The following is a 19,121-nucleotide window of genomic DNA, read 5'->3' on the forward strand; positions in this document are numbered from 1 at the left end:
ATTATGTCATTTAATCTTCACATTTAAATTCAACAGACATCGTAATTAAATTAGAGAAACTTTACTAAAGTTAAAACCACAAAGTTGATACAAGGTGAAGCATAAACTGCTTAATATGATCCACGTTCACTTAATTATGGGATGGGACATTGCATTTATAAAAGATAAATTTAGACTTACCGGAGTTTCAGATGTCCCAGCCGTCTCAGGAACATGCGGAGCAGGTTTCACAGCAGGCTGTAATTAATATCACAATCAATATAAAAATCTCAAAAATGCAATATGCAATTGATTAACAATGAAGTATATATCCAGACCATAAATCTACGTACACTTAGTTACAGAAGGCAACTCACTTTCCATCAGGTGCAACTAAGGTCAATCACTGGCCATAAACTATACACATATATATATATATATATATATATACATATTATATATATATATATATATATATATATACAACGTGTTACACCAACCACTGAAAACCTCAGACACCCCAACAGATTTTTATTATTTAGAGTTAGTCTAGATAATTTATTCTTAAATCGGCCTATTATTTCCAAAGATATTGTTATTTCTTTTATTTTCGTAAGTCTAGTTGATTAGTAACTCTACGTTCGTTGATTACGTATGCGTGCCGTGTTAGTGTATCATCGTGGTCCAAACAGATTACTGGCAATTCGTAATCCTTATTGCAAAGGCATAAGGCTTTAGGTATCTTATCAATTGTCAGTCATACAAACTGGGTTTAGAACAAAAGTCGATAAGGCGATAGTTTGTTACAAATTGTTAGAAAAACAGCCCTTATTGCCTGAAATACGGTAGTGACATTGGCAACTGACATTCGCTTTGTAGTAACAGGGACTGACCTGTCGTATTTTCGCCATGATAAATTGAACCTTATCACTGAGCCAGAAGAGCGAAATTTAAAAAAATAAATCTTGAATAAAAAGAACAGCCAGTATTAAAACATTACCAAGTATGCAATCCTCTATCAGAGATACAGTAGTAACTTTTGCTTTTGTAACTTTTAGACCTGGCACGCAAAAAATGAAAACTAAATACAAAAAATAACCTGCATTAAAATATAGCGTAATCGATTCTACTCTTGATTCTGAACAAACTGTTCAGAGAAACTTTATCCTGAATATTAATACTACCGATTAGTATAATAAAATAAGGAGTGTTTATTTTTTTATATATATATAAAATGATGGAACTGAATAATAATTAGTGTGTGTGTGGATTGAGTGAGCACCTTCCGAAAATAAAAAAAAATATGCTGATCATTTAGTAAAAGTTCTAAAACAATTGTAAAACGAATCTCTGAATTTGTAAAAAGATAAATCAAAAGATACAGCCATTAACATGTGCTCACTCAGTTCTCACAAACTACCAACGAAAACAGTGAATATATTCATTTAACATATAATATTTATATACTAACATTTAGTAAAAAATAGGCCAACCTACCTCTATAAATATTAGATCACCTAGTGACGTATTAAATTTTTTACAAATAGTTTCTTATGCTCACTCAATCCACACACTTTTGAAAAGCCGAAAAAAACATAAGATTTAGACCGCTATTATATGTGTATAGTTTAGTAAAAGTGAAATGGGAATTTGTAAAATACAAAACGAACCACTAACGTGTCAGGTTTTTTTATAATAAATTTTTGTAAGTGCTCACTCAGTCCACACGTTTTGAGAAAGTTAAAAATGTAAATATCTTACGATTTGTAGCACCTAAGACACTCGAAAGTACTTCAACATTTAGTAAAAATTTTTACTAAATATCCACCATCTAATATTTTATATTCGTTGTCTGGTTTTAAAGATATTCAGACATAACTTTTCTCATACAAATGTATCAAGCAGGGTGACCACACTATGTCGGCTCCTGATTTTCCCCACCTTCCCATTGTCATATTGAGATTGGGGAGTTTCGTTCAATTTTGATAATAGTTTACCGGATTTGTAAGTGGGAGCGAGAAAAGAATAACTATTTCTCGCTCCCACTTACAAATCCGGTACGCTCATCTGTTAGCGCGATTAGATTACCAGGTTCTGGTTTCTTACTAGTGAAGTATTATATTCTTTGTTTCTTACCAATTACCATTCATGTCCTTTTTAATGCATGCATGTCGATATGGTTATTATCCTGACGTCGATAAAAATTACACAATACACATCATCACTAGGCCAAGAACATAACCTAAAAACAGTTTGCAGATGGATAATTAATATGGTATTAGTTTAATATTATCAAAATTGAACGAACGAAACTCCCCAATCTCAATATGACAATGGGAAGGTGGGGAAAATCAGGAGCCGACAGTGTGGTCACCCTACTTGATACATTTGTATGAGAAAAGTTATGTCTGAATATCTTTAAAACCAGACAACGAATATAAAATATTAGATGGTGGATATTTAGTAAAAATTTTTACTAAATGTTGAAGTACTTTCGAGTGTCTTAGGTGCTACAAATCGTAAGATATTTACATTTTTAACTTTCTCAAAACGTGTGGACTGAGTGAGCACTTACAAAAATTTATTATAAAAAAACCTGACACGTTAGTGGTTCGTTTTGTATTTTACAAATTCCCATTTCACTTTTACTAAACTATACACATATAATAGCGGTCTAAATCTTATGTTTTTCATCAAAATTCGGCTTTTCAAAAGTGTGTGGATTGAGTGAGCATAAGAAACTATTTGTAAAAAATTTAATACGTCACTAGGTGATCTAATATTTATAGAGGTAGGTTGGCCTATTTTTTACTAAATGTTAGTATATAAATATTATATGTTAAATGAATATATTCACTGTTTTCGTTGGTAGTTTGTGAGAACTGAGTGAGCACATGTTAATGGCTGTATCTTTTGATTTATCTTTTTACAAATTCAGAGATTCGTTTTACAATTGTTTTAGAACTTTTACTAAATGATCAGCATATTTTTTTTTATTTTCGGAAGGTGCTCACTCAATCCACACACACACTAATAATTATAATCACGCATTTTTGAGACCAAAAAACGAAAAAGTTATGAGTTTTATGTATTTTAAAAATATATATATTTTTGTAATATTCTTTTTTGTGTTTTTGAATGTATTTCCTTTTAAAAAGTACGAAATCCAGAATATCCATTATTACAGGTTTACCTTTAAGCTTATAAATGGAGCTTTAGAAGTACCAGGAACTGGTTGAATTTCAGTGGCAGTGGCAGTGACTGTGAATCCAATCGGACGCTGTAAATTAAAAAAAAAATGAACCAAGCAAATAGGATAATAAACTATTTTGATTAATTTTAAAATCAAATGCCACAAAACAAATGCAACACTCTTTTACAATAGGAAATAATATGATATGTTCTGCCACCAGAGTGTAGCACTATAACATACAGTACCTAAACTGTAGAGTTAAGTTATGCATACTATGTTATACAGTTTGTAGGAAAATTCTCATAATGAAATTGATGCAACTTGGCACTGTGTTTACAGAGGGCCTACCAAGAAGCATGTTTCATGTGTCCTTATTGTGTTAGAAGCACTCTCTGAGCAGGATTTTGCATACGTACTAACATCTCTTATTCACTTGAAGAAATAGTACATTGTGCAACAAGGGGAGGAAGTTGAATATTACTAACGAGAGTAAGTTAAATCGCGACGGCTTGCCGGAGCGATTTAAAGACTCAAGTTAGTAATATTCATACTCCCCGAGTTACACACAATGTTTTTCATCACACTCGCAATGTAAAAAATATGTAAATAGATGTAAAAAAATTAAGTATGGTACAAGAAATTTCATTATTCCTTTGGGAGAACGATTTTTCTATAACTCACGCTCCGCCTGCGTGCAATGGCACATTTAAAGTGCGGGTGTGATGAAAAAACTATTTTGTCTTCCTATACAAGCATGTAGGAAGTTATGAAATGTGACACTTACCAAATTTAACTTCTGACTGTCTGCTAAAGGAGATCGTTCTGGTATGATTTCTTCTTGTTCTGCTTTTGACAGTAAATTGCAATCACCTTGACTGGTACTACTAGGCTGAAACAGTAAAATTTAACTTCAAACACTATAGTTAAGCCAGCTATAACCAATTCTTTATCATTTTTAATTAAGTTTCTTAAGTTTAGCAATACTTTGAAATGGTAAGACATGACCGAGAATTTTAGATGGCAATCACAATAGGTCACATTAATTTCATAGATGTTTAGTTGATTTGATTTACCTTTCTGTAAGGTTGTAATGGTATGGCACCATCTTGCAGTCGAATGACATCCAAAGTTCTATTGAATGCACTTTCATGAAAATGTAAGGAGCATATGAATATATCTTTGATATTTGGCCTTATATTTTCTATTCCAATAGCTTCTAACCATTTTTTTCTTGTATACACAGATGTCGGTAACCTGAAAAATTAAATATGATGAATTTCCCTTGATACAGATGGTATGGTTTTAACAGATGGTATGTGTTTATATATAGTAAATTTGTATCTACATAATGAGTAAAACTGGAATAAGGGTAGGACAAGATGCAACAATAGTGACGATCAAAACGAGAGTGGTCCAATTATTGGTAATTAATTAAAACTAATTATTTACATACAAAGAGTTGTACATTGTGATGTACATGTACTCGGTTAATTAGGCTTAAAATTTTTCAAATACGTGTTTATAATCTCCGCTTAACATTTCTTAAATTCGATATTAAAAGTACATCACTAAATGTCAAATCAACTAATTTGTTTAATACGGAAATATCGAAAATAAAGCCTTGTTTTATTGAAATTTAACACAAATCGCGTTTGCTGGCTAATTATTCACTAAATACATACTATAAGAAGCCAGTAATCTGTAAAGTAACAAATATTTGAGTTAAAATGTAAACGTACCGATGCAACGACAATTTTTTTTGATTTTCATTTTTTTTTGATCCACATCCCACAACGCTGCACTTAGGCATTATGTCCTTTTTTGTCCTTAACCACTACACCACATATTCGCACAGAAGTATTCGCAGAATGTCCAATTTTTCAGTATTTTATTTAAAAAACACGACACAATGACACTTTATGTACCCTAGAGAACCGGAACAAAATATGGCGGACCGGCCACAGTAGGTAACGTCAATGAAAAATGTTGCCATATCAGCGCGCACTGAAATATTGTTATCTTTTTCCACATAAGGAAAAAGATATTGGATGGAAAGAGACAACATAGTATTTTAATTATCTGCTTCGAAATGCTTGGTATTTGTATAACTGATTGTACGTATAGAACAATATGCCGAGTCCATATGATTATAAGTCAGTGGGGAAATTCATGGGGAATTGACAACATAGAGTATATTGAATAGATTGACAAGACAAGACAAGTTGACACAAATCAAAGGATAAGTTTTATGAGACTTGAAAAAAATCCGGTTTCTATCTTAAACAAAGGATACTATAGACTAGACAGCCAAATAATAATACCACTACCGAACGAGATGGTCACATACAAATTATAATAAGAGTGACAGAGAGCAAAATGTTATTGTTTGACTTTGTCATAGTTTCACTTTTCCGCCGCTGCCACAAACGAGTTTGTGGCAAACAATAACCCTTTACCGCATATTGTTCCACATTTGGCCGTTATAAATTCTACTCTACTGACAACTGTTATAGTTCAAATTTGAACAAATATTGTATACGTCACATGCGGTAAGGGATATGTACGTGACGTCAAGCTTATTATCCGCCCAGATTACGTAGGTTGTTTATGGTAAACTGTCAGCCATTTTTAAAGTACTTCTTAATTTCGCTCCATTATTCTATATCTGTCCCTTACGGGTGTACGCTTACGTCAAATCTATAGTATTCTTCATCTGAGGTTTCTATGCTTGCAAAATATTTTTGACGTGATAACGTCTAATAACTCGTTACTACGGGCTGCATGCACGAAAAAGATGACGTCATTGTCCCGTTCCTCAAAGCCACCAAGCAAGAGCAAGTGGTTTGTGTATGGACGGTTTTATAAGCAAAAGGGGCCCGATTTTAGGACTTAGAAATTTTTTGTTAAAAATATTCATTTATTATTTTTGAGTGTTTGTAATTTAAAAACATGAAAGATTGCATTAAAATAAGCATCTTTTATAGAATGAAGTTGCTTGAAAACCTACTTTTCCATTAATATTTACTGAGATATTAATTTATTTATTTATTTATTTATTCAAATATTTACAAGCTTACAGTTTACACCAAAGCGCTTACAAACTAGTTATTCCTAACGGATATAATACAATTAATACAATTAAGCAGTAAAAAATATACAATTAAGCTTACATACAATTATCACAAAAAATCATTATCATTAACAAATCCAATACAACAGTCATTAAATAAATTAAATCATTTTTATTATTATACATTAATTACTCATTATATTCAGAATTCAAATATTAGGTGGTAGTGTGTTTGGTCAAATAATGGCTAAGGAACAGCAAGAGCTTTCTGCCAAAACCACCAGCACTATCCGCGAATATGTCAACATATGGGGCATCGATGGACATGGCATTGAGGAGAGCAAGTGCGCGAGCCGTGGGCGAGTTAGCGGCGCGGCGGGTGCGCGCGGGGACCCCCGCGAACAGACGCGCCGGCCGCCGCGCGGGCAGCGCGCTCAGGCCCGGCGGACAGGGGCGCCACATCGGAACATTCAGGCCGAGCCGAGCGAGTACACTAGGATTATTTACAGTGTTGTGTAATACACCATAATAGTGCATCACCAACAGTACCTTCCGCCTGAGCTCCAGCGTCTGCAGCCCCACCATCCCCGAGACAAAGAGTGAGGGATACAAGAGAGGGTAATATCCATACTGCCTTTTGTACAGGTATCGGGCGAAACGCCTTTGGACTCTTTCTACCATTACCTTGTATTTCTCCTCGCTGGGATCCCACGCTACCGCACCAAACTCTAACTTACTGCGGACGTAAGCATTGTACAGCAGTATTGCCACCTTGATGTTTTTAAACTGTGCAGATACCCGCATAATGAATCCAAGCGTTTTAGTAGCGGCTTTACATATCTGTGTTACATGCTCACGGAAGTTCATCTCCACGTCTAATTTGAGTCCCAAGTCGGATATTTCACTGACTCTGCCGAGAGAGACGTCTCTAAGATGATATGTAGCATACACTGGTGACCGAGCTCTAGTGAAGGTAATGACTTTACACTTAGTTGTGTTAAATTGAAGCTTGTTCACATCAGCCCAATACGCAACAGCCTCAATATCCTCCTGCAGCCTGGTACAGTCGCCCCGTTCATTAATTTGCAGGAAGAGTTTGAGATCATCGGCGAATAACAAGCACCTAGATGTACTGACAACGTTCGGTAAGTCGTTAATCATGAGTAGAAAAAGAGTCGGCCCCAGCGTGCTGCCCTGACTAACACCTGATCGGGTGTAATATGGTTGCGAATGGTATCCGGATAGTGCAACATACTGACTACGGCCGCGTAAATAATCCGCCATAAATTTCAACAGTTTAGGCGTGAACCCAAACCCAGCCAACTTTCGTAATAAGACATCGTTGTCAACCAGATCGAACGCTTTTTGGAAATCAAAGTAGGCCGCATCAACCTGAGCGCGCTGATCCATGGCTGCAGTTGTATAGTCTACCAAACAGATGTGATTAGTTGTAGTCGATCTACCACTCCTAAAGCCATGTTGAGCGTCATCAAGTCGAGCGGCCGTCTGATTGTTTATTCTATTGTTGACAACGGCTTCAAAGATCTTGCCAAAAACTGACAACACCGCTATGGGCCGATAGTTACTTACCTACATCGGAACCGACACTGCTCTTGGGTACAGGTGTTACTCTGCTGATTTTCCAGCAAGAAGGGTATGTTGAGTTCTGCAGCGCCAAGTTGAATATATAGAGAAGCGGTTGCTCCAAAACACTTATACAATCGCGGACCAAGAAAATAGGAATACCGTCCGGGCCCGAAGAAGACCGTGCCTTAAGAGCCCTGGCTGCACGACGCAACTCTCGCGCATCCACGTTGTCGACAGCAACACGCGCCGCATCCACCTCCGCCGTGGCACATCTTGCCGCCTCCTCGGCGTCTAAGCAAGGCATCTCGCTGTGGAACACAGAACTAAAATATTCCGCAAACGCGTCGGCCGCTTCCTGTCCGTTCACGATTTTCCCTTTATATGAGTAGGCACTCTCACGTCTATCCCTCCTTTTGCTCCTAGTATAACTCCAGAATTGATTTGGATCACTAATAATATTGCGCTCAATGTTTTCGAGGTATCGCTCAAATGCAATCTTTATAAGCACTTTGACATGGCCCCTGTAGTATTTATAGAGCTCCTTGTTGAACACTTTTCCCGTTTGCTTGTACTTTTTAAGATGAAAGTATTTGCTTTGGATGTTACTGATAATTTCGGGTGTATACCACGGTGGATAGATATAGCGTCCAGATTGTTTTCTTGGTCGCTTATTAGGCACATACCTTGATATACATTCGTTCAGTTTTTTGTAAAAAACTTCGGTCGCCAATTCAACATTATGTGCTAATAAAACCTCACCCCAATCCATCCCAGCCAGTGATGTGTACAACGACTCATAATCAGCCTTACGAAAATCCCACACTGGCAGACCAGTACTGCGCGAAGGGGAAGGTATCAACGATACGCCGCGCGGCAACATAAGTGCTACCTCAAGAGGCGGGTGATAGGCGTCCGGCAGCACCAGAGGCTCAATGTCATCAGACACTGTGACGCGATCAGCATGCAGTCCACTCAATACCAGGTCCAACACTCCACCATGGTGATTATGTATAGTATTATGTTGGTAGAATTGACAAAAAGCTAAAAACGTTTCAAAATTATTTCGGACCTTAACACTACATGAGTTCAAATTGAAATCGCCTAGAATTATTATATCAAGATCAGAATACTTGCAGGCAGCATTTTCCAGGCAAGATAGAACGGATAGGTACTGATTATCATTGTAGCTCGGTGGAAGGTAGACTACACAACATAGGAACTTAACATTTTTCCACTGGACTGTAGCAAATACTAACTCCATTTCCTCTGTGATTCCGTCTATATCATAAACTGGGCGCAAAATTAACGAATTAGACGCAGCGAGTAGAACCCCTCCCCACCCAGCATCACGTAGTCTGTCTTTACGTAGCACTACGAAGCCAGGGGGAAAGAGTTCCGAATCGCTTACAGAGCTGTTCAGAAATGTTTCAGTTAAAGCAACAAGATCACAATTACAAACTAGAATATTATTTAAAAATTCTTCTGTTTTGGTTCGCAACCCTCGCACATTTTGATAATATACAGTAATTTTTTTATCGTTCTTTGGGTTACGAACTTTTTGCACGAAAGTTCTGAAGCCACGGCTTAATACATATGTCTTTGGGCCAATTCTCACTAGCCATAACACGATCTACTAAATTCTGTGGTACGCTAAGCTTAAAGGACGCGTAGTTACCCCGCGCTTTCAGCGCAGACACGCCACATATATCACTGTTAGTTATAGCACTAAGATGTTGCCGTACCTGATCTTCAGTAGTTCCCTCCTTAACGTAGTAAAGGTGTAGGTACTGCCGCCTTTCAGCTGCTTGGAGTATGTTGCAGCCCACGGTAGCCGTTCCCCGCATTACATTTGCAGGCGTGCTGCGTGCACGCTCCGGGCCAGCACCCTTGACCGCCTCCTTAGCCTGCATGTTGTTGACACTGGCCGGCTCCTGCCTGTCTGCCTGCCCGATGTCCGCAACAGCTGCGCTCCTAACCTGTTCACCTTCATCCTTCTTTATCGTCGCTCCATTAGGTCTACGCTGCTTAAACTCTTCCGTATCGGCGTTAACTGGATGTTGATTTTCCGGCTCTGAGTCCGTCGATAACTTATTCGCCTCTGCGTTCACGGATATTGGTTGCCTGCTTGTTCCAGCTACGTTATTAGTGGAATGGCACAAAGCTGAAGCCTGAGATTTTGGTGACAAATTTTGGTAAGAACCGCGACTTTGCTTGACACTTTTCAGCTCTGAGTTACCTGGGCTCTTCGCCGTTTTTTTTGCGGTATAATATAGGTACAGGTTAGGTTCGTTAGGTATTTTCAAACGGCCGAAGGCCAAACTGCACAGAATAGCATGCACTTACGCGGGGCTCCGTCGATATCGCTTTCTGTCTCTGGCGCCTTAGTAATGCTACGGGAAAATTTTGCACCTTTGCACCACTCTAAGGCTCCCCACAGACAGTCTTAAAAATTCATAATCTTAAAAAAAACTTGTATGCAATCTGACAGTTCAAATCTGTCACTGTCTTGTCAGTGTCAATTTGCATACCAATTTTTTTTAAGATTATGAATTTTTAAGACTGTCTGGGGGAAGCCTAACTCCTAAATTAGTAGGTTTTTAAAAAAACTTTAATTTATAAAAGATGCTTATTTTAATGAAAAAAGTCCCAGAATCGGGCCCCTTTTGCTATACTCTGACCGCCCCTGTCTATACTACTGTAATGTTTGACGTTATCACGTTAAACTACCGTCCGTAAATCGACTTTACAGACAACCAATTTTTTATTAAGACGTAAAATAATGAAAAACATATAAAAATTATGATTTTTTTGAATAAATTGCATTAGAAATAAAATATATTCAATGAAATACGAGAGGAATATATTAAGGATATTTTGATTATTGATCATAAATTGGGGATACCAATTAATTTTCAAAGTTACTACCAAATCTATTAATACCCAATTGACGGTATTTTTTAATTATACAAATCTTTGATTTATTGGCAACAAAATAATTACATTATAATTATTTGCCAATTCTTTAAAATTTATCGAAACCCTAGTTTGAATATAACACTAAAATAATATAAGAAGTTATAAAGTCAGATAATATACAGATAAAAATACTACTACTATGGAAACCTCATTAACATTGGCCACACGTGCGAGAGGGACACCAGCCCAAACAATGCCCTCTCATGTGGACCGTTTTCGCTAGTCTGATACGATCACCTTTCTGTCTCAGTGATAAGGTTCAATTTAGTATGGCAAAAATGTGATTGCGTTGTCCCCTGTAAAGGTCTTTGAGACAGATGGACAGAACCAAGACCATACTATACTAAAAATACAATACAATACAATACTAATCTACTTTATTGCACAACCTCAGAAATGTACATAGGAACACACACATTACAATAAATTTTATTACAGAGGTAAACAACAGGCGGCCTTATCGCTAAAGAGCGATCTCTTCCAGGCAACCTTTGGGTAGTGGAAAAATGGTATTCATAACTTTAACTAATTAGGAGGTGCAAAAAAAAAACTAAATTAAAAGTAATTAATAGTAGCTAAAAAGCATATACCTACATAATACATATAATACCTACACATACATATACATACATACTGCTTACATATTATATACCTACATACATATATAATAATATATACAATATTTCGTGCCAAACGTGTAAGTGAAGAATTTACAGAGACACTAATGAAGGGACAAATAATAGTCTTTCAGATGGGATTTAAAAGTAGCAAGGGATTGAGCGCGTCTCAATTCGACAGGAAGAGAGTTCCAGAGCCGAACAGCCCGAAAAGTTAAAGAAGAATTGTAGAATTTGGAAGAGGTAGGAGGAACAGAGAGAAGCAAGTTTTGTGAGGATCTAGTGGAGTTAAAATAACTGAAACGTTCTTTTAGGTACCGAGGTGTGGTGGGATTAAAAAGTATATTATATCAGAGAAAAGAGACTACATATATAAAAGACAAAGAATATGAAAATTTCGTCGAAAGCGGATTGGGAGCCACTTGAGTTGCGCGCGGAAATGAGAGACGTGGTCAAATTTACGCAATCCAAATATAAACCGGATGCAGAGATTTTGTATTCGCTCTAGCTTGCTCAGTTGCTCCTCTGTGAGATCAAGATAGGAGATGTCAGCATAATCAAGTATCGGCAGAAGAAGAGACTGTGCAAGCGCAACTCTGGTGGCGATTGGCAAGAACAAGAAGTTACGTAATCGCCTAAGAGAGCCAACAGCAGCAAACATTTTCCTACTAACCTCGCCTACTTGAGGTGCCCAAGATAAGGAGCGGTCCATAACAACACCCAGATTTTTCACTTGATGTGATAAAGGAATCTGGACACCGTCGTCGTCGAAGTATATGGGAGGAAGAGTCGCAAAGTCTACTCTGGGAATGAGTTTGCTACTGCCAACAATGATGACTTGGGTTTTCGCATAATATTATAAATGGGAAAGTGTGTGTGTTTGTTTGTTTGTCCGTCCTTCACGGTAAAACGGAGCGACGAATTGTCGTGATTTTTTAAGTGCAGATTAGAGATGCAACGAATAGTTGTTTGGCCGGATACCGGATACCGAATATTCGGCCTAACCATCGGCCGAATATTCGGTATCTGGCCGCCGAATATTCGGACAGCAGAATTTTACCTACAATAGGTACTACAATTTAAGCAGGGAGCGGGCGCGTCGTGCAGGTTTTGCTTGTTTCGTAGTGAACTTCGCGCGGAGTCCGTTTTTGTTCAAATGTTTATTTTTTTTAATAATAAAGGGCTATGATTATAAGTATTATAACCGTAACTGTTTTTTTTACATTTAATTTGTTTACTCCAAAATCATTCAATCAAAAATAGCACATCCGGTATCCGGCCGGATAGTACGTCACTATCCGGTATCCGGCCGAATATTAAATAAGGGCCAAATAGGCCGGATACCGAATAGTAACCGAATATTCGGTGCATCTCTAGTGGAGATAGTTGAAGGGATGAAAAGTGACATAAGTAGGCTACTTTTATTCTCTTTCTAACGCGAGCAAAGCCGCGGGCAAAAGCTAGTATTATATATATCGTTGTCTGAGTATCTGCAACACAAACCTTCTTGAGCTTACCGTAGGACTCGGTCAATCTGTGTAAGAATGTCCTATAATATTTATTATTATTTATTAATTTTATTATCATAGCAACTTACTGTTTTCATACAAAAGTGACTCAATAGTGCCCACATGCAACACGGTTTATATATAGACGGTGGCGCCCCTATCATTTTCTACCCTTTTTTGGCAGGTTTTTGTATGTTATGGAAATACTGCGGCGAACCACCTCACAATCGAACGTGTGTTGCGTCCCGCCGCCGCATGGTCGTCCTGAAACTGTCGGTCTAGTCTAGTCGAAATTACAGTCGTTATCGTCTATAGAAACGCAGTCTGGCTCTGTTGCGCCAATACGGAACAGCGATAGAGATAGCGATAATATCGTGAGCGTTTGTGCTGCTAACACACTACCGAGCCAAGCCAACGTTCTTCCTGGCGTCATCCATATATTACGTCACAGTGTAAGGGGGAGGGGGAGGTCATACTAAATGTGACAAGCCCTGTTAAAGGGATACAAAAAAGCGTGACATAGGGGGGGGGGGGGGGAGGGGTCCAAAAACCTGAAATTTGGTGTGACGTAATATGTGGATGATCCCAGTGAGAGCGAGAATAAAATATATGCCATTAAAAACAAAACTTGCAAAAATAAACAAGTCTCGCAACTCAGTTGTACCAGGGGCGGCTCACTCCGCGACTCTATCGCCGCGCTACAAGTACCTGCCGGCGGCCGCGAGTTCGCGGCCCATTCAGTGGTGACACTGGTGACGACCTTCGCGCGGTAATGTCGGCTGCTCGCGTGCGGTCCGGTTGTTGATGTTGGTATGAATTTAGAATGGCGGCATCTTGTGAACATCAAAGGAGTGACCCTTCTGTACTTGTACTACTCGTATTATATATTCTGTGGTTCTACTACCATAACAAGTTCCGAGATCCATGTTAACAATTAAGTCGGTATTACATAACATAAGTATAGAGATGGGCCGAATATGGACTTTGTCGAATACGAATATTCGGCCGAACATTCGGTTCAGCTCTTACCTAACCGAACATTCGGCCGAATATTCGGTTACGCTATATTTAGAAAGCATATATTAAGATTAAAACTACTAAATGATTGATGGTTACATATGTGACAGGAACGACATATGTTATTTTCTTACGATTTAGTGGATAACAAAACTTAGTTAAAACAACTCTGAATTCTTCTCAACTCTTAAACTACGGTTTTTTCAACTTTTTTACAAAACAATTCTATTCATATTTTGACGCATAGGTTAGGTAATTAACTCTTTTTAGTAGTTCCTTAGAAACCTACTAAAATAGGAGCTTATTATCTAATGGAATACGTAAGATCTTCATTAGTTATTTACTTTGTTTATTCGGTAAATATTCGGCAATGCAACCGAATTATTCGGCCGAATACGAACATTGAAAAACTTGCCGAATATGCCAAATACCGAATATTTACCGAATATTCGGCCCATCTCTACATAAGTATATCAGTCCCTACATAAGGGACCTTCTGTCCGAATTAGGGCCCCCCACTAGCGTAACGCTACGCTAGCGAGACGCTAGATGTTGGCCTTATAGAGACCATAATTAATATTAAAAGTAGGTATTTTAAAACTGAAGACCCGGGTTCGATTCCCGGCTCGGCCACCGGTAGATTTCTTATGTAATTTATTTCAGATTTTTAATACTTGTTTTCCATTATTTCAGCTCAAGCCATCGACTGTTTCAAATGCGTCTCCATGAACGGGAAGTTCGCAGCGTGCGATGACCCCTTCCATAATAACCACTCTCTACAAATGCTAGAGTCACCCTGTATGGGGGGGAGAAAAGGAAGGGATGGGCTGTTTCCGGCTACATCCTGTATAAAGATCGCTGGAGTTTTCGGTATGTTTTATCTCTCTCTTACTATCTTTGCATCTCAGTCACACAGCCGCATTATAATCATTCTCTACAAATATTAGAGTCACCTTGCATTGGGGGGGGGGGGGGGGGGAGGTACTATTTCCGGCTACTTTCTGTATAAAGATCGCTGAAGTTTCCGGTATGTTTAACACTCTCTCTATCTCTCTCTTTATATCTCACACAGTCTTTTAACATTCACCAAAAAAAAATCTGTTGAATTGAGAACCTCCTCCTTGTTTGAAGTCGGTAAGTTACACTAATTAATACTAAACAAGTAGTCCACACTAATATTATAAATGGGAAAGTGTGTTTGTCTGTTTGTTTGTCCATCTTTCACGGCAAAACGGAGAGACGAATTGACGTGATTTTTTGAGTGGAGATAGTTGAAGGGATGGAGAGTGTCATTGGCTACTTTTTGTCTCTTTCTAACGCGAGCGAAGCCGCGGGCAAAAGCTAGTTTGATATAAGTGTCATAAGGAGAAGTGTAAGTCAACGTAATATTAACCATAAGTGCGTTTTCACATTATCCGATCCGATATCGGGTGTAGGACCGATATCCCATACATTAGAGCCGCCATCTTTGATTTTTTGCCTTTGAAATCCTTCCGACATCCGATATCGGATCAGATAGTGTGAAAAGTTGAAAACGCACTGTGTAATGTAATGAAAAGAACCGTGACTCATTCAAAACTATTAGGGTGCGCGCCCACGGGCGACAAAGTTGCTCGGCGACTTTTTTGTCGCTCACATCTCGTCTATGGGATAGTATGAAAGTGGACAGACGGGGCCGATTTTTGAATCTCGGCCATTCGATTTCGTGAAATTCGTTCAATAATATCTCTACTACTAGCGATTTCAATTCTACTAACAGAATCGAAAATGAATGGTCATTCATTACCACTAGTTTCTAAATTACTAGCCATCCTTTTTCATTACGTCGTTTTTCACAGACTTTCGATCGGCGAATACGTGCGTTCTAAATTCAAAAATCGATCCCCTGCCAGTATGCGCACTCTAATACTAGCCTATGTGGTATGGCACACCTCGGACACTGGCGATCAAATATATTGAAAGAGGCGCATTCCTAGCACACACACAGCACAGTCTTAGCTCGTGTAGGTGAACGCGTACTATGCTTGTATGAGTGAAACATGACAGGTCGACTGTTTGTGTCTTTGACAGGCGGTAACCGAGAGGGGGTGGGCGGCACTTTCAGCAGGGAGCGGGAGTGGCCGTACTATACGATAGTACTCTTTATTATACTGTGCCCATAGTCTAGATATGAGCGACAAAAAAGTCGCCGAGCAACTTTGTCGCCCGTGTGGGCGCACCCTCTTAAAACGAATTCTGTTGACAGACGACACAGGCGAGAGCATAACGGTCCGGGGCTGCGGTCTCGACTCCGGAACCGTCACCACAGACACTGAAATCATCCGCATGTCCCACTGCGGGCGCTTCTACTACAACGACAGGTGAGACTTGAACTCACGGCAGTCACGACTGGGAAGCTAGGAAGAGACTCTAATCTGATTAAGTTATCTACTTCTACTCGTAAGCACAAAATTAGACATCCTAATTATAAGTAACTATGTACATAGTTTTAAGAATCTTATCTTGCCATACCCTTCACAGGGTGCCATGTGTTCATTATTAAAATAATATTATTGTAACATCCTGTAGTAGTAGTATTAGTAGTAGTAGTAATACACTTTATTGTACAAAGATAAGAACACACACAGTAAAGAAAAAAAGAACACACACATCATTTGTACAAAGGCGAACTTATCCCATTAAGGGATTTCTTCCAGTTAACCTTAGAGCAGTTAAAGGAGAATTGGAGATGGTAGACGTTCCTAAGCTAAACCTATACCTAACCTACAAACTACAGCAATATAGACGTTATATCATATAAATAAATACGTTATACATAATTATAATACAGTTTTATGACTACCCTACATACATACACAATCTACCTAACCGCAAACATCTTTTAGATTAAGGGTCAGTTGCATCAACCACATTTGACAGAAACATCATCGTCACGCAGCAAATGTCTATGGAACTTCCCATACAATAAAATTTAACGAACGCTTTAACGGTGACAGAAAGATCCTGTACGTATACCATGGTCAGCAAATAAATGATTTATGATTTATGATCTATCGTCGATGCAAAATGTCCAGTCACATCTCGGACACTGGCGATCAAATATATGAAAGAGGCGCGTTCCTAGCACAGTCTAAGCTCGCTTGCAAGTATGAGTGATGAGAGAATATGACAGGTCGACTGTTCGCGTTTCTGACTGGTGGGCATGGGTGGTGGGTACTGTGAGGTAACCAACAGGGGGTGGGCGGCATCTTCAGCGGGGAGCGGGAGGGGTACGATAGTACTCTTTAGTACTGATGTGCCGACGGAAAGTTTCCAAAATTTTTGAAATTTTCTGAAATTTTCACATAGGAAAACTTCGGAAACTTTCCATACTTTGTATGGCCAATTGTATGGATGGAAACTTTCCATTTCATAAATTTAAATTCCCTTTATTTTTCGTGAAAGTTTCGTGAATTTTCCATGAAATTTAAGATTTTTTTAGAAAGTTTCCGCAACTTGCACATCATTACCCTTTAGTATACTGACTGTATCTACTAACCCCTTAGTTTGTAAGTTCTACTAATAACATATGTGTCTATGTTGGTTGCACGTATATTCAATATTCATTTATAAGAATTTCACATATCAACCAATATTCTTCCAGATACGTGCACGGCTGCCTGCAGAGCTGCAACGACGCTGACGCTTGTAACGGCGCGCCTCGCACACACGTCGGTCTTGCCCCACTAATATATACTATCATCTTTCTGTTCTTACAGAGCTAACATAGGAAATAATATAGCAGGGAGGAATGTTTCATTTTAATTCCAGTACGCAATACATAAATATCTCTAACAAAGCTTGCGCATCACGTCGGAATTGCCTCACTAATATACACCAACTGATTTCTGTTCGTACAGAGCTAATATTGACGGGCTGTAATGGAAGAATTATTTATTTTTATTTATAAATTTACAACGACGCAGTCCTATCACGTCGGTCTTGTCCCACTATTATACACTATATTTCTGCCGGTACCAGTGGCGGCTGGTGAAAATTTCTGCTAGGCAACACCAAAGCAAAAAGAAACCTACCTTAACATTAGATACTTTACTAGTACTCAATTTTAGGCAAGCCGGTGGGAATCGGCTTGTATGGACCAGCCGCTGCTGGCCGGTACAGAGCTAATAGAGACAGGGCATAGGACCCTTTTCTTTTTATCTATATTTTATAGTATTTCAACAACGCAGGCGTAGCCTGTCGGAATTAACCCACTATGTTGCTATTGTTAAAGAGCTATTATTGTGGGCTATTAGACAGGGAAAAATTGTCTTACTTAATATCCAGGATCACTGCCCGTCTCACGTATGTCGCTCTTGCCTCGATATATGGTTAAGTTTTTTAAAGATCGAACGGAAGGGAAGCCGGGTTAAGGGGAGAAGAGTATTTCTTTAGCAGTATCTACTGCAAGAATTAGAATAGATATTGATGGAAAGATTGTGCTACACAGAAGCATTCTTAAGTACCTACATATTTACTTAGGTCCGAGACATTTATGCCTACAAGTAATTCAGGCCTATGTGAATAATGGTACAATTTTTTTCATCTACATTAAAACTATTTGAATACCAAATATGGGCCTCAAGTATTAGGTGCAATATGTAAATTAATCAATTCTTATTTAGGTTTGACCCTTATCTTTCATAAGGTAACGGCGGCTATCAACGCGGGTATCGAAATCGACGTCCATTACCGCCGCATTTGCAAATACGCATTTTATAGGCAAACCGACCAATTTCTTAAAAAAAGTTACTCACACAAAGGAAGCCTGTTTAGTTGACTAACGCACATATAGGCGATGGAGAGTGTGAATGAAAGAAGACGTTCGCTATTTGACAGTTTTTGCCACGGGGCCGCGAGAAGAGTTTGTCATACTGACGTGTGACGCTAAACCTAAGTGAACTCCAATCTCATTTAGTAGTTTATGTAATAATTATGGCAAACAGGTGAAAGTTATGCATTTCAAATTATTGTTTATAGTTTTCTACATGACTTCTGAGTACTTTTTACGTATTGTTTAGCCTGTAAATGTGTTTAAAGTGGAAATTAAAAGACAGCGGTGAAAGGCGCCATTTCGTGAGTAGATTCTATTACTGTGGTAATACCACGGTAATAGTTAAAGTAGTGATATTAGT

General features: G+C 38.4%; 1 protein-coding gene across 1 annotated transcript in view; it reads left to right on the forward strand.

Moving 5' to 3' along the window:
• LOC125239794 overlaps positions 1–18,626 on the forward strand; it is a 31,573-nt gene extending 12,947 nt beyond the window's left edge. Inside the window, exons 3-5 of the mRNA XM_048147482.1 lie at positions 14,641–14,817; positions 16,193–16,307; positions 17,591–18,626. Of these exons, the coding sequence (XP_048003439.1) occupies positions 14,641–14,817; positions 16,193–16,307; positions 17,591–17,711 (413 nt within the window). The 3' untranslated portion in view covers positions 17,712–18,626. The remainder of the gene's footprint in view (positions 1–14,640; positions 14,818–16,192; positions 16,308–17,590) is intronic.
• Positions 18,627–19,121: the final 495 nt, after the last annotated feature.

The sequence above is a fragment of the Leguminivora glycinivorella genome, chromosome 26 (genome assembly GCF_023078275.1).
Source record: "Leguminivora glycinivorella isolate SPB_JAAS2020 chromosome 26, LegGlyc_1.1, whole genome shotgun sequence".
Classification (NCBI taxonomy): domain Eukaryota; kingdom Metazoa; phylum Arthropoda; class Insecta; order Lepidoptera; family Tortricidae; genus Leguminivora; species Leguminivora glycinivorella.